This window comes from Nicotiana tabacum, chromosome 15 (assembly GCF_000715075.1).
Source record: "Nicotiana tabacum cultivar K326 chromosome 15, ASM71507v2, whole genome shotgun sequence".
Lineage (NCBI taxonomy): Eukaryota > Viridiplantae > Streptophyta > Magnoliopsida > Solanales > Solanaceae > Nicotiana > Nicotiana tabacum.
Window position 1 is genome coordinate 73620627 of NC_134094.1, and position 15523 is coordinate 73636149.

At 34.6% G+C, this 15523-nt stretch overlaps 2 protein-coding genes across 2 annotated transcripts; one reads left to right on the forward strand and one right to left on the reverse strand.

Annotated features, from left to right (window-relative positions):
• Nucleotides 1–6466: 6466 nt before the first annotated feature.
• LOC107766868 (U-box domain-containing protein 6) lies at nt 6467–11175 on the forward strand. The gene is made up of 6 exons (XM_016585752.2): nt 6467–6729; nt 7262–7356; nt 7540–7725; nt 7935–8042; nt 8257–9431; nt 10100–11175. Exons 2-6 carry the CDS (start codon nt 7297–7299, stop codon nt 10884–10886), a joined length of 2316 nt encoding a protein of 771 aa, XP_016441238.1. The 5' UTR covers nt 6467–6729; nt 7262–7296; the 3' UTR covers nt 10887–11175.
• Nucleotides 11176–11723: 548 nt separating this feature from the next.
• Nucleotides 11724–13519, reverse strand: LOC107766870 (AAA-ATPase At3g50940). Its single transcript, XM_016585753.2, has 2 exons — nt 12401–13519; nt 11724–12301 (listed from the first exon to the last, which is right to left on the reverse strand). The coding sequence occupies exons 1-2, from the start codon at nt 13376–13378 to the stop codon at nt 11813–11815; spliced, it is 1467 nt and encodes a 488-aa protein (XP_016441239.1). The 5' UTR covers nt 13379–13519; the 3' UTR covers nt 11724–11812.
• Nucleotides 13520–15523: the final 2004 nt, after the last annotated feature.

A 15523-nucleotide genomic window follows, 5' to 3' on the forward strand; every position in this document is an offset into this window, starting at 1 on the left:
ATTAGTGATTGCGAAATTATTTAAATTCAAACTCAAACACAGTAACTAGGATCGAACTTATTGAATACTTACTAGTTACTCCTACTAAACTTTGAGAACATTTTCACTTGGCTCGTAGGAAAAATACAGAAGACCCCGTGAATTGCGGATCAAATGAAATTTTGTTAAATTTAAATCGAATGGTTAAAAACATGACCACGTGGACTAGCTGTGATCTGACAATTTAAACTTGTTAGGTTCTTCCGTACTCCTCGTATGGAGACAAACCGCTGTTGCAGCTCCGAATTAGACGCTGTAATGACAATATTGCTTCCCCCCCCCCCCCACACCAACCACCTTGCAAGCGAGGCTTGCTCAGTTGGTAAAATCATCTCCACCACAACCGTTAGGCTTTGGGTTCGAGTCACGCTGGAGAGAAAGTGTGAAAACATTATAGATTCTCCTAATTTGGGAGGCTTTGTGGGGCCATTACATTTGTGTGATTATAAAAAAAAATTCTCATTAAAGGAAAAATAGATAAAATAAAGAATTTAAAGTTCAATTATTTTCAATTGTAGAAATGTGTCAGTTATTTTGAAATGGACTAATAAAAAAAATGTGTCAACTAAATTAAAATAGAGTGAGTACTATATAGCACACTTGTTTGTCTCTTTTGCTTGTTGAAATTTGACTCGTCGTCCACATACTTTTATCCATTAAAAAGAAAAATAATACGTAGTCTTTGTTTGAATCTTTGAAATATAAGTACAAAAAAGGCAACGCACTTTGACAACTTGACGTATAAAATTGGAGTATATATTGTGGAACCTGAGTACGTATATATTTTTGTCTTCTTGAGGAATGATAAAGTCGGGAGAGGGTCGAGTTTCAAGTAAGGGAAATGTGGCATTCTTAAATATTACTTTAAACAATAATATAAATGAAAACATCAGATAACATTGAACATTATTTTCAAACTATCCAATCTAAGAAAAATATTTCTCTAATTTTGTTTAATTTCACTAGTAACTTTTTGTATTATCATTTCTGTCATATAGAATAGTAAGTGAAAAGTGATACAATCAAATTTTAGTCATTGTATTGTAACATTTTTTTAACATTCGCTGTTAAACTTCATATTTATGCATCATAAAAGAAAATAATGTTTGTAATCTTATCAGAATTTATGAGATCATAGCATTTAACTGTTTAGATAAAAAAGATAGTAGCATTTTACGGTTAATTATAAGAAGACCATCCAAATTTATATTTTGTGCATCTCTACTATGTTTGCCATTTGAATGTGCAAAATTAATTACCTTTGTCATTTTAATAGGATAAATGTCTTTACTAGCGTGTGCAAAGTGAGTACTACTAATACCGGTTTGACAAAAAGAAATTACAATCTTGAACACAAAGTTTATTTAGTGAGCAAATCTATTCAAAGCATAGTTCTTTAAGTGTAAAATGAAGCATAAAAAGGGTATACAATTAAAAAAGAATGAAGTATTAGAATAGTGAAAGCCCTTTTTCCCTTCCTATTTTGCTTTCTCTAGAACGTCTAATTGCTCATTCATCTATCCCAATTAGGAATTGTTTATTCGTAAAACGGTACAGTCGAATTTATACGTGATTTGTAAAAAAGTGAATTAATTTGATCTTGAAATAATATAATAATTGAAGAAATATATAATACTTAGCCTTGAATTATAGATAAAAACAACAGAGACGACAATTTCTGGAACAGTGTTTCCGGGCACAGCGATGATGAGATCAAAAATCAAGAAAGTAAAATTGTATAAAGCTTTGCATAGAATAGAATGTAGGTTTAGCCAGAAAATTCGTCTTATTTACAATGATAACTGAGCTCACTATTTATAGCTATGTCTAGGGAAGGAAGTCCTAGGATCATGTCCTCTTTTAATATCAATTATGAAGGTCATTGTTGAAGACGTAGCGGTGAATATAAATGTCAAATTCTCTGTAATGGACCGTCGCTCTTAATGCTGCAGAATATTCCCTATTAAATGCTACCGGGCGCAGAGTATTAAACACACCTTTATGAACGTTATCCTTTTCGGTGACAAGCGAAATGGCTGCGTTCAGTCTTCGGTCATTCCTGTCTTGGGTTCCACGTGTCCTCTCTTTAGACGTCCACGTGTCAGATCATATTTCACCATATACAGGGATGTTCGAGGTTCGGTTTGGATAAGTTTTTTTTCAAAAAAGAAACCAAACCAAATAAGTTTTAAATATTGGAACTAAACTAAACTAATTAAGTTGATTTTTTATCGATTCGGTTCATGTCAGTATTTATCAATTTTTTAATTTTTTCGGTTATTTATCGGGGTTTTTTAAGAGACATACACTACCAAGCACATATTTCAACGATTAAATTTTCAACTTAACACTATCAAATCAACTACTCTTCGAGAAATCTATCATTTACCAAGATATATTAATGATAATTGAATCAAATAGTAATGAATAATTTAAGGATTCAATTAGAAATAGATTATTTATAACATGAAATTGATTCTTGTACTTAGCAAAAGAAAACTACCAATCAAATTAGAATATAAAAGTAAAGAACTCGATTATTATAATTGCAAATAACTAGACTAAAAGTGCAAACGATTAACATGTACTATAAAGTTTTAGAAATGTATAATATATATATATATATATATATATATATATATATATATATATATATATATATATATAACAATAATAATAATAATAATAATAATAATAATAATAATAATAATAATGAATTTTAAGTAACTACTTCTATAGTCGGGTTGGTGTGATTTTTTTCCGGTTATTTTTTGATTAAAACTAAAAAGCCAAACCAAATTTGATTGGTTTTTAAAATTCAAAACTAAAAGCAAATCAAACCAAAAAAGTATCATTTTTTGATCGATTTTCGATTTGGTTTGATTTTTCGAGTTTTTCAAATATGGAGCTGATATTACCAACTGGGAAATTTTCTATAAATGGAAATAAGGAAAGAGTTTCCATTAATAGATTTAACCCAATTAGAACGGTACCTAACTATACCTGTTAATCGGGCCGGGTTGGCCCGTTTACAACTCGGTTCAGCCCGGTACTGTAGCGTTTGGGGCGGACTGGGACGGGTTGGGTGGGGAGCGAGTTTTAGACGAAAAGTTTTTGAATACCGGTGCACCGGAACCCGCTTAGCCCGGTAACCCGTTAACGGATTTTTAACGGGCCACAGCCCGGTCCAGCCCGATTTTCGTTACAAATATTTTTTTTTAAAAATTTTCTGGACCGTTGCCAGCGGGCAAATTCAAAAATGACCGTTGGCCAACGACCCTTTTTTGCAGAAATGGCTATTTCGGCCTACCCCTTAAGAAAATAGCTCATTCACCCCTAATATTTGATAAATTATAATTTTAACCTTTTAAAAACTATAAATAGCCTCCCTTCTTCTTCATTTTTCCTCACAATTCACTCTCTTACTACTCTAATTCTCTCTCAATTCTCTCTTGATAATATTGATTATTGTTCTTAAATTCTCAATTACTTATTATTTCAAGTTTCATCAAATATTTAGTTTAGCCATTACAAAATTATTATTATCAAATATCAAGTATTCAAGTGAAGTGTGGTATCAAGTATCAACTATCAAGTATCGGTCTATCAATTGAAGTTTGATTTTTTATATCAAATTTAGTGCGGCATCCGGAATCCCGGTACACTCGTTCCATCTCTTTGTCTTCTTTGGTGTACACTTATTTTATTATTTAGAATTATTAATTTAATTTACATAATGAATATATTTAGAGCAGCCAAAAAAGCGTGCACTAGTAGAGGTGGTAGTAAGAAAACTTCCAAAAGATCAAGAGGTGGTGTTGGTTCTTCTAGTAGCTTTACACATATTATTGCTTTTAAATATGATGAAGATCAAAGTCATACTGGTGGCATTTATAAGTAATACTATCCATGAAGTTGCTATATTTTATAATCTTGCAGAAAAATTTTTGTGTATGTCATTTGATAATGCTTCTAACAACAATGATGTTATTACAATATTAAAATTGCATCTACACCCACCACTTCATGAAATATTTCATGTTGGATGTGCATATCATATTTATAACTTGATTGTGAAAAGTGGCCTTGAATTATTTAGAGATGATATCACTTTAGTTAGAAGAGCTGTTGGTATAATTCAAGAAAATAATAGAAGTGCTAGATTAAATGCATTTAAGGAAAAATGTGTACACTATGGACTAAAACCAAGACTCATACCTAAAGAAATAGTTACTAGGTGGAATTATACTTATTTATTCTTAAAATATTGTTATAAATATAGAATGCCTATAACTGAAGTTGCTAATTCTCATTGTACCGATCCTAACCGTTTATTAACATCTAGAACTTGGGATGTCATTGAACATGTTGTAAAAAATTTACAAAAATTTTATGTGGCTACACTTGAGTTTTCTGGAGCTTATTATCCTACTATTGCAAATGGTTTAGTTCATATTGCTGAAATTTCTCTTTTACTACATAATTTGAAGAAGAAGGAATGATATACTTATGTTGTTGAATTTATGCTAGATAAGCTTAAAAAATATTTCTACCCAATTCCCCCTATCTACCTAATTGGTGCTATTTTAAACCCTTCTATCAAAATGGCCACTTGCCGCCAATTAATCAGTGCTTTATATTCTTATATGGATATTTGACCAACTGAAACTCTTGATATTGACACTTGTATTTATGATCTACACAAACATTTACAAACTTTATATAATTATTATGCTAACATTGTTGATGCTTCATTTGTTGTAGATGCAAATATTCCTTCAAGTTCAGTTTCAACATCTGGGACCGGTGCTTTGGATGATAATGATGGTATTGAAGATTATTTGATTTGGTCTACACTAGGAGAGCATCAACAAACCAGTAGCAGGAATATTGATGAAGTCCAATTCTACTTGCAAAAGTCAGCAGAGCTCCGCACAAAGGAATTTCTATTGCTGGGTTGGTGGAGGAGCAACGAAATCAATTTCCTGTTCTTTCGGCAATGGCTCGAGATGTGCTAAATGTGCTGATTTCAACAGTCGCATCAGAGAGCGCATTTAGCCAAGTAAGGCAACAACTAGAAAATACCCGTCATTCATTGGGCAGCAACGCTTTGGAAATTCTAGTGTGCTTCAGAGATTGGATAAGATCAGAACGGCGAAATCAAGGGCGTGACGAGGTAGATGAAGCGGATGACCAAGAAATTGGAGATATAATGGTTTATGGTTCCGATTCAACTAATGGCGGAAATCAAGAACCTCATTTGACATGGATGAACTTACAAAAATGATGCAAAACATGTGATGTACTATTTCTTATTTTTTATAATTGTTGTAAACTTTTAATTTCCAAGTTCAAAAATAAAAAAAATCGAAAAAGAACTTGCAAATTAATTTGAAGTATTATATATTATTCAATAAAAATATCAAATGAAAGCCTTCGGAACTTGATCTTTACATATTGCCTATTGGTCTTATTAAATAATTTTTTTTAGCCACTTACTTTCAAATTTCAATTTTAAAATTTTAAAATTCAAATTTCAAATTTAAAACTTTAAACTTCAAAGTTTAATTCTAAGCCTTAAAAGTTTGCAAATACTTAAGTATCAATAACATTGAATAAGAAAAATAAAATTTACTTTAAAAAAAGAAAAATAGTAGGCCCGGTCCGGACCCGTTAAGCCCGAACCCGGACGGGCCCAAAAAAACTCGAAAATATACAATCCGCTAACAACCCGCTAATTCAGCCCGCTAACCAGTCCGGAACGTTAAACGGACGGGCTGGTTTTTTTTTGCGTACAATCCGTCCTAGCCCTCCCGTTAAACACCCATATACCTAACATAGAAAACGAAGGAAGAAATATAAAATTCATGACTTGTAAAATTCCGATCATAATTTAAATAATGAAGCGGGGGTAAAATGGTAAATCAGGAGAACAACTATTGACAGGTGTGCTTACCGACATACTCGGAGGTCGGCAATGTCCACCCGGTGAGTCGGGGAGACAACATCCTCGTGTAATTTATTTTCCCCTTCAATTTTTAATTTCTTTTTTCTATTTTGCTATTTTTTTGTTCCATAAATAACTCATTAAATAATTTCTCTTATTAAGATCCACTTTGCAAGTAGGTAAATAGTATAAATTACGCACCTTAGAATTTAATACTATTTCAAATATTCCTAACCATTCCTTTTTTTTTTTACTTAAACTTGTATTTTATGTCCTTAAACGAATTACGTGGTCATGGAATCAGAATTTTTACCAAAAAGAATAATAAGAAAAACCCTTTCTGCCTCTATAGATCTACCCTTGTGCATAAACATCAATCTATCTAATTTTGTGTGAGGAGTTCGGTCTCTTCAAATTTTAAATAAAAAGAAATAAGAGTAATCATATCATATATATAAATATAAAAGTAAAATAAAGTAAAGTAGTACTTGGTCACATGCATTCATTCATTTCTACTCATTCTCACCTCCGCTGTTTTATTTTTTCTCATTATTAATAAAAAGCTGTTTCCTCTCTCTCTCTCTTTTTCTCCATCTCTATCTCAAGATTGCTTTCTTTCTCAACAAAAATTTTGTTAAAGTTTTGTGATCAAAATCGTCAAATGTATTGTTGAATTCTTGATTCGGCAGAGCATTTGATGAAGCCTCCTTGGTTGCTCTTCTTTTATTTCTTTTCCTAATCTTGTAAGTTGCATCAAATTTTTCTTATATAAACTCTTTTGAGTTTTTGTTTTCTTTTCTTTTAAAAGTATACTTTAATGCATATAAGAAAAAGATTTCATTTTCTGTTGTATTTCCAATCATACATATTGATAGTTATTATTGATGAAGTTCTGAAAGGAATTGAATCCAGCTTCATTGTGTTGTTAGGTTTATTAGAGATTGAAGATTAGCTTGCTATTTATTGAAAGCTTTGTTTCTTCATTTGCAAATTTAAATTCTATCTATATGTTTCCTTTTTAAAACTTTTTTTCTTCTTTAATTTGATTAGGAATATTAATTTAATTGATGGTTTTACAAATTGTTTGAACCACAAGTCATTCTTGTTTCCCTGGTTCTACTTTGACATTTTGTTGACCTGGCTTTCATCTCTCTTATTGCAAATCTGGTGTTTGCACTTTTTCTTTTTTGATGAAATAAACATATTTGCTGATCGTCTTATTTATTATTGTTCTTGTGATAATCTCATTGTTGGTGAAATTGTTGTTACATACAGGTGATTGAGAGAGTTTATATTCTATTCGATATTCGATGTTGATGATGGAGAATGCTGAGGTTGAGGAAAACTTGTTATCTATTGGAGAGCCTAAGGTATGCAAGTGGGCAGGTTTATTGTTGTTTATTGGATCTATGTAGAGCTACAACTAGGCAAATTCTTCAATTTGGTTTTTGAAATGAAAACACTTTGCAGAGTGAGTGGTGATTAGCTTTGATTTCATTCTAAGTTGGATGATTCTATGGTTTTCTCAATAAAGTTGCTTGTGTGAATTGTAGTTACATGGAGGAATGTGCAAGAGCTTATCGGCTATATACGCCAAAGTGCTGGGAATATTTCCTGAACTAGAAGCTGCCCGACCTAGAAGCACATCTGGTATTCAAGCATTATGTGCTTTGCACATAGCCCTTGAGAAGACAAAGAATATTCTTCAGCATTGTGCTGAATGCAGTAAACTTTACCTGGTAATCATTGCTGTAAATGTGTACAAATGAAAATTGCTAGTTCTAAGATATAACTATAATTTATTTGCTCATGCAGTACGTTTTTTACCAAGCAGAAGTAGTAAAAAGAGCTGCTCCCAATTCTTGCTTAATGACTACATTCTTCTTCACGGGTCCCTTCCCCCTACCCCTAACCTTTTCTTTTTCACAATTTATATTTATGTTTTCAGGCTATAACAGGGGACTCTATAGTTCTAAAGTTTGAGAGAGCAAGATGTGCTCTTGAAGATAGTCTAAAGCGTGTTGAAGATATAGTACCACAAAGTATTGGCGGTCAGGTAATGTTCTCTTATTTCTTTAGTATATCAAGTAAATTCGTTGTTGTTTCAATTAAAATTTAGGCTCTTGTGCAAATACAATGGTGGATTCTTTTTTCTTTTGTTTTGTTAGGAGGAGGATATGAGTTTGTGTTAGTGCCATTGGTTAATTTGACAAAATGAATATGTACTCATAAATCATTTACTCACAGTTTGATTCTGATGGTAACCTCAGATATCTGAAGTTCTAAATGAACTTGAGGGGATTGAGTTCTCACTTAATCCGTTGGAGAAGCAAGTGGGTGATGACATAATTACATTGCTTCAGCAAGGAAGAAAATTCAATGGTAATGACAACAATGAACTCGAGTCATTTCACCAAGCTGCCTCAAGACTTGGTATAACTTCTTCAAGAGCTGCACTTAGAGAAAGAAGGGCACTGAAAAAGCTCGTTGAACGAGCCAGGGCAGAAGAGGATAAAAGGAAAGAGTCAATTGTTGCTTATCTTTTGCATCTGATACGAAAATATTCAAAGCTGTTTAGATCTGAATTATCAGATGACAATGATTCACAGGGTTCAACACCTTGTTCACCCACAGTTCAGGGATCCTTCGAGGATGGTATTGGACCCGGAGGCAATATTATTCATGCCTTTGACCGACAATTCTCTAAGCTTAGTTCTTTTAATTTTAAACCAAACTTTAGGAGGTCAGATCAGATGCCTCTTCCTCCTGAAGAGTTGAGGTGTCCAATATCGTTACAGTTAATGTATGACCCTGTGATAATTGCTTCTGGGCAAACATATGAAAGGATTTGCATTGAGAAGTGGTTCAGTGATGGGCATAACACTTGCCCAAAGACTCAGCAGGAGCTCCCTCATCTTGGTTTAACTCCTAATTATTGTGTGAAGGGTCTGGTTGCTAGTTGGTGCGAACAGAACGGGCTTCCTATTCCAGATGGCCCACCAGAGTCCCTTGATCTCAACTACTGGAGACTGGCTTTATCTGAAAGTGAGTCCACGAATTCCAAATCTACGGGTAGTATTGCATCTTGCAAATTCAAAGGCGTCAAGGTGGTTCCTTTGGAAGATAGCAGTATTATTGAAGAGGCCGAAGGAAATGAAGTAGATGAACCCATGCAGGAAGATGAGCTTCAAGTCAATTCTTTCGAAAGATATGACGACTTCTTAGCGATCTTAAATAAAGGGGAAGATTTCAGGAAAAAATGCAGAGTGGTAGAACAGATCAGGCATCTGCTGAAGGATGATGAAGAAATCAGGATTTATATGGGAGCAAATGGCTTTATCGAAGCATTACTAGGATTTTTGGAGTGTGCTGTACAAACCAGGAATGAGATTGCTCAAGAAATCGGAACCATGGCCCTCTTCAACCTTGGTGTGAATAATAACAGGTGTGTTCTCTTGTGGGTTATTATATTATGGTAGTAGAATCGCAGATCAGTTTTTCCTAAGGACCTCTAACTAAGGAAGATAGATAGTACTGATTCTGTCCAGCTGTCAAATAATATATGCCTTTCTGATGAACTGCTTGCATTGGCATCCCATAAGTCAAATAGCTTTGAATTTCTTGATATCTTTCATTGGTCCACAAATTACTGCATCTTCCTGGAGAAAATTTCACAGTCATTCATTTCCAATTTCATTTTGCTCATGTGTAGCACAGGTTGATTTCAGACAGCTACAATCTTGATTTTGTCGAATGAAAATCATGTAAAGTAGTCAGAATTAGGTTAACAGGTACTTGAACTTATCCGAAAGTAAATAAAAGAACAGGTTAACAAGCACATGATTATATGTATTTCTTGATATCTTAAATTGGATCTGCTTAGCATGACTTCTTTTCATGTCCTTTTGCCGCTGCCTCATTAAGCATCTAACTATGCGATTTATATTCCATTTCAATAATTACCACAGCATGTTTTTCCTAAGTGAAGTGCTTCTTTACCTTTTTTAGTTCCAAAAGAATCTTTGTGCTTTTATTAGAATGGTGCTCAAAAATTTGCCATGCACTTATAACAAGTAACCAACATTTCTGACATTTTTCCAACTTGCTCTTCAGGAACAAGGAATTGATGCTGGCGGCAGGAGTACTTCCATTGCTGGGAAGAATGGTTGCTACTTGTAGTGCAACAATTGCAGCAACTGCCCTTTACCTGAATCTTTCCTGTCTCGAGGAAGCCAAGCCCGTTATTGGTTCTTGTGAAGCCATTCCATTCTTGATCGGAGTCCTTCAGCATGAGACTGATACTCATTGTAAGCTGGATGCCCTCCATGCACTTTTTAATCTCTCGACTAATCAAACAAATATACCCCACCTCCTGGCAGCTGGCATTCTGGATGGCCTGAAAACCCTTATGTCGTATACGGATGACCATACGACAGAAAAATGCATAGCTGTTCTTATAAACCTAAGCTTAAGTAAATCTGCAAAGGAAGAAATCATGTCATCTCCGGGCCTTATCAGTAGGCTAGCAACTGTTTTAGACATTGGGGAGCCTTTAGAACAGGAGCAAGCTGCAGCTTGTCTGCTGATATTATGCAATGGAAATGAGAAATGTAGCCAAATGGTCCTTCAAGAAGGAGTGATACCTTCGTTGGTGTCAATATCTGTAAATGGGACTATGAGAGGAAAGCAGAAAGCTCAAAAGCTTTTGATGTTGTTTCGCGAGCAGAGACAGAGGGAACCCTCACTGGTTCAAACTCAGCCGCGGATTGAAAAGAGCGAGATGTTGGCAGTGCCTCCTGAAGATTCAAAGCCATTATGCAAGTCAACCTCGCGGAAAAAATTGGGGAAGGCTTGGAGTTTTTTGTGGAAGAACAAGAGTTTTTCTGTGTACCAGTGTTAAGTACTTCTCATTTCACCAGTATGTAAATTTCTAATCTCTCCCTTTCTCATTTTCTGTCCTGTCCCAAAGGGCAAATTTACTTTTTTGGTGGAAGAGATGTACAGGTCTGGCACTCTAGGATTAGCATCCATAGCCAATAGGGGTCCATAAATTAATGCTTTAGCTCCATCCTTCACAGTGAAAAAGCAGCCATTGGATGTGAATATAAGCTGTTATTTCTTGAGATATATGTAGCAGTACTAGCTTTTCTTTCTTGGATGAATGTAGTTCATCTTTATACAGTCCAAAATGGAGGAGACTGGGATACCAAATTATATAGAGAGTTATCTCATACCTATGCTGGTTAGAGGTAGCAGGTATCCGGTGAAAACTGGTTAGGTGAAAACTGGTTAGAGGCATCCGGTGAAAATAGTTGAGGTGTGTACAAGTTGATTTGCACACTTCCGGTGATTAACGAAGACTTTGATGGGTGGTTGCACTAGATTAGGCAATAATGAGATCAACATTTTAGTTAATGATATGGAGAAAGATGGTGATATCAATACACAAGAAGCTCTGCAAATTCCGGAGGTACATCATTTTTCGAATTAGACGCGTTTCTATCTTAATATGGATATATAATCTATTACGTACTAGGAAGTAAAAGGTCATTATAGGAAACTACACAATCATGTTTGAACGTCATAGTAATATCTGAAATTTCTGTCCATCACAATTATTCGAACTAGCTGTTGGCAACTTTGATATAACACTAAGTTGCAGTTTCGTTATACCTTTTCCTTTCATTTTAACTTTTTCAGTACCTAAATTACTATAATATTCAACACTAGTTACATGTCGAAAAGTTTATTGAACATATCAGGAAAGAGTATGAGAATGCAAAAATACAAGGCATAAGAAATTTTCTAGTTAATTGTACACACAAACTAGAAAATTTTGCGCCTGGTTCTTCCTCCCCTCCTTGAATTCCCCTTACGTTTCTTAATCTCTTTGGTTTCTACTTGCTTGTTTATTTCCTCAATTTCATCTTCTTTCTCATCAAGTGCATTTTGTACCACAATTTTCTCCTCTTTTTTCTTGTTAAGGAATTTAATTAGTCCATCAAGTGCAATGTCTGCTTCATCACTTATCATTAGCTCTTGTGCAATCTCTGCTGCGGTCACATTCAGTTCAGTTATAAGCTCTTCGATTTCGCGAAACTTGCAGTGATTTTTTAGGCCAAGGTAGTTGGAAGCTAGAATCTTGAATCCGCTAGGAGTGCAATAGGACATTTCAATGTGCATGTCCATTCTTCCTGGCCTTAATAATGCAGGGTCTAGTCTTTCTTTATAGTTAGTTGTGAACACAATTATTCTTTCATCTCCACAACTTGACCATAGCCCATCAATGAAGTTCAGCAACCCTGAAAGTGTAACCTGTCCATCAAAACAAAAAGTCTGTTAACCCCTAAAATTAATTCAGATTAAAGTGTCATATAAAATGGAACGGATTGAATAATATGACTATTTAGGCACCTGACTTTCACTTTGGTGCGCGCCACCATCTCTGTTCTCTAACTCAATGGTGCAATCAATGTCCTCAATGACAAGAATGGATCTATTCTTGGCAGAGACTAGCAGTCTTCTGAAATCGGAGTTGGCTTGCAAGCTAGAGAGTTCCATATCATATATATCAAATTTCAGATAATTAGCAATGGCTGCAATCAAGCTAGATTTGCCTGTCCCTGGAGGTCCATACAACAAATATCCTCTTTTCCAGGCCTTGCCAACTCTTCTATAATAATCTTTTCTCATAACAAATCTGTTTAAATCATCCATCAGTTTTTGCTTGAGTTCAGGATCCATTGCTAGTGTATCAAAAGTTGATGGATGATGAAGATTGACACTTTCACCATAACTTCCAAGTGGGGAGAGTGTTATCACCTTGTTTTCTTCTTTTATGGCTTTTGATTTTTCAAGAACAAATGGCAAATAAGTGTCCAACACCATTTCCTTGTGATTCTTGAGGAAACTAAGTTCAAACCATTTTTGTTCCACTTTTTCTGAAGAGAAGTAGCCATCATCACAATTAGCCTTGTGAGTTTCCACAATTTTTAGCTCCCAAATGAGTTCCACTCCTTCAAATGTGTCAATGATTTTCTCATCTTTGCTTATGGTGACTGAGAACTTCTTTTCTTTCTCTGCCTTGGAAATTTTGACCCTTTGAACTGAAGGGTACACTATAGTGCCTAAGTATATGTTAGAAGCTTCAAAGACTTCATTTGGAGTGAAACCAGTGTTTTCCTCAATGATGAGTGTCATTTGGGAAGAGAGATTTCCCATTAAGATTCCAACTTTTGACAAGATTTTCTCTTGGAGATTTTTGGGTAAGAGTTGGTTTGTCATGTTCTGAACTTCAGAGACTAAAGTTCTAACTAGAACTGCTGAAGCAGTCAAAGTAGTATATGCTGATAGCACTGATGTTGTTGAAGGCATTTTTGAAAGAGAAAACATGATTACAATATTGAATGTTTAGGATTAAGCAGATTTATAGAGTTTTAGGCAAAAGGACGAAAAGGGGGTAATATGTTTGAATTGCTTAAGGTAGTTTGCCAGAGAAGAGACTTTTATAGCAACTATAGAACTTGCAAACTTTCAGGTGAAGCTTTTTGAAGATTAGGTTCAGAGGCAAATGACTGAGTCTGAAGGACACAAAAGCTTGTTGTACAAGTAGAGCATGACAAGGTCAGAGATGTAAATGGACAAAGGTTCTCAAGCAATTCTTGGAAAGGGTCTTGTCAAAAGAGAAGAATAAAGTGGAAATTTTATTCATGGAATAGTTAGACGGTATGACCTGTCTATATTTGCTGACTTACTCATTATATCGTAGTTTTAGTGAAGGATTTATCTTATACATACGGATGATGAGGATTAACATGTAATCTACCTTTTTTTTTTGGGATGTTACTATTCTCACTTATTATAGACAGTCACATGCAATTATTTTTTAGGTGATTTAATAATATAAAACTCTTTTGCATATTATAGACATACACTCTTTAACCATTTCCTACTCCCCCCCCCCTCCCACCCGACTTTGGAAAGATGTAACATGTTTATTTACAGTTGATCCTGCTGTAATTTTTGCATCTGTTATCCTAACTAATTAAGGGAAAGTTTTGTGAACAAATGAAAACCTGATGCTCATCTCGTTAACCCTGCATGAACAGACGTTAGATATCTGACAATCCGAGTTGATATTTTAAAGCATTATGGCCCTTTATATACATCATAACAACTTTAAATTAATAATACTAATATCTGATTCTTTTTGTTAAGAAAAACTACAAGAATGTCAAATTAGTCCTTACAAGAATTAATGGGAAAAGTGAAAAAAATAACTCATTTGTGCTTTTCATTTAGGGAAAATACATAAGTTCCACCTTAAACTTGTCCCAAAAATTTAGTCACACACTTGAATTTTGCGGGCGTCTTTTTACCTCCTTATTGTTGACCAAAGTATATTAATTATCCCCTTAGAGGTGGTGTGGCAGAGAGAGTATCTACACTTTCTTGAAAGAGCGTGACGGCAGAAAAACAAGTTAAAAATGAATTAAATTTCATAACTATAAAATTAAGGTTTTCTTAATATTTTATTTTTATTTTTTTGTTCATAACTATTTTTTTATTTTTTTATTCTTCGCTACAATTAAATACGGAAGTGTCACGTTCTGAAACAAATTTAAAGAGAATAACATATTTTGAGACGATTTTTGGATTTTTTTTTATAAACAAATTGTAAATTCGAATTACAATCTAAATGAAACCAAAGTAACAGAAATGAAAAATAATTTTCAGCTGAGACTCCATTGGTATGCTAAGAATATGCAGAGGAACAAAAGGTAGAAAGGATCAGAGGTGAGAAGAAAAGATGAATTCAGAAAAAGAAGAGAGAATGTGTGACAGTGAGGGAAGAAGAAGAAGAAGAAGAAGAACAACAACCCAGTATAATTCCACTAGTAGGGTCTGGGGAGGGTAGTTTGTACGCAGACCTTACCCCTACCCTAGGGTAGAGAGGTTGTTTCCGATAGACCCTTGGCTCCCTCCCTCCAAGAACTCCCCATCTTGCTCTTGGGGCTCGAACTCACAACCTCTTGGTTGGAAGTGGAGGGTGCTCACCACTAGAGCAACCACTCTTGTCAATTGTCAAGAAGAAGATACCAAAATTTTTGTGAATGATCCCTCTGTCTCAGTTGGTTAGTTTTGCAACAGAATTGAAAGTGCCAGCTGGCGCCTGGCGAAATCTGAACCCTTCATGCTTATTTATTCTAACTTAATCTTACCCATCCATTTAATGATAATGATGCCTCTGTTAACCCTTCTGGGGTTCGAGTCTCAGTAACTACAATTTAGGCTTCAACTCATGACATACTAGCCCGCTTCAAACCATCCTTGTCCTCAAGGATCAAAATCTGGAAACTTGGCTTTAATAAAATCATAGTCTTCCCTGGTTGCATCTTCAGGAGGAAAATTGGACCACTGAGCTAATACTGTCATAGCTGCTATATTTTCCTTGCGAACCATTTGTCGTTACAGAATTGCGATTAGCTTAACCAAGAATTGGCCCTCTATATTGGTACTGGGCAAAGTTGTCTGTAC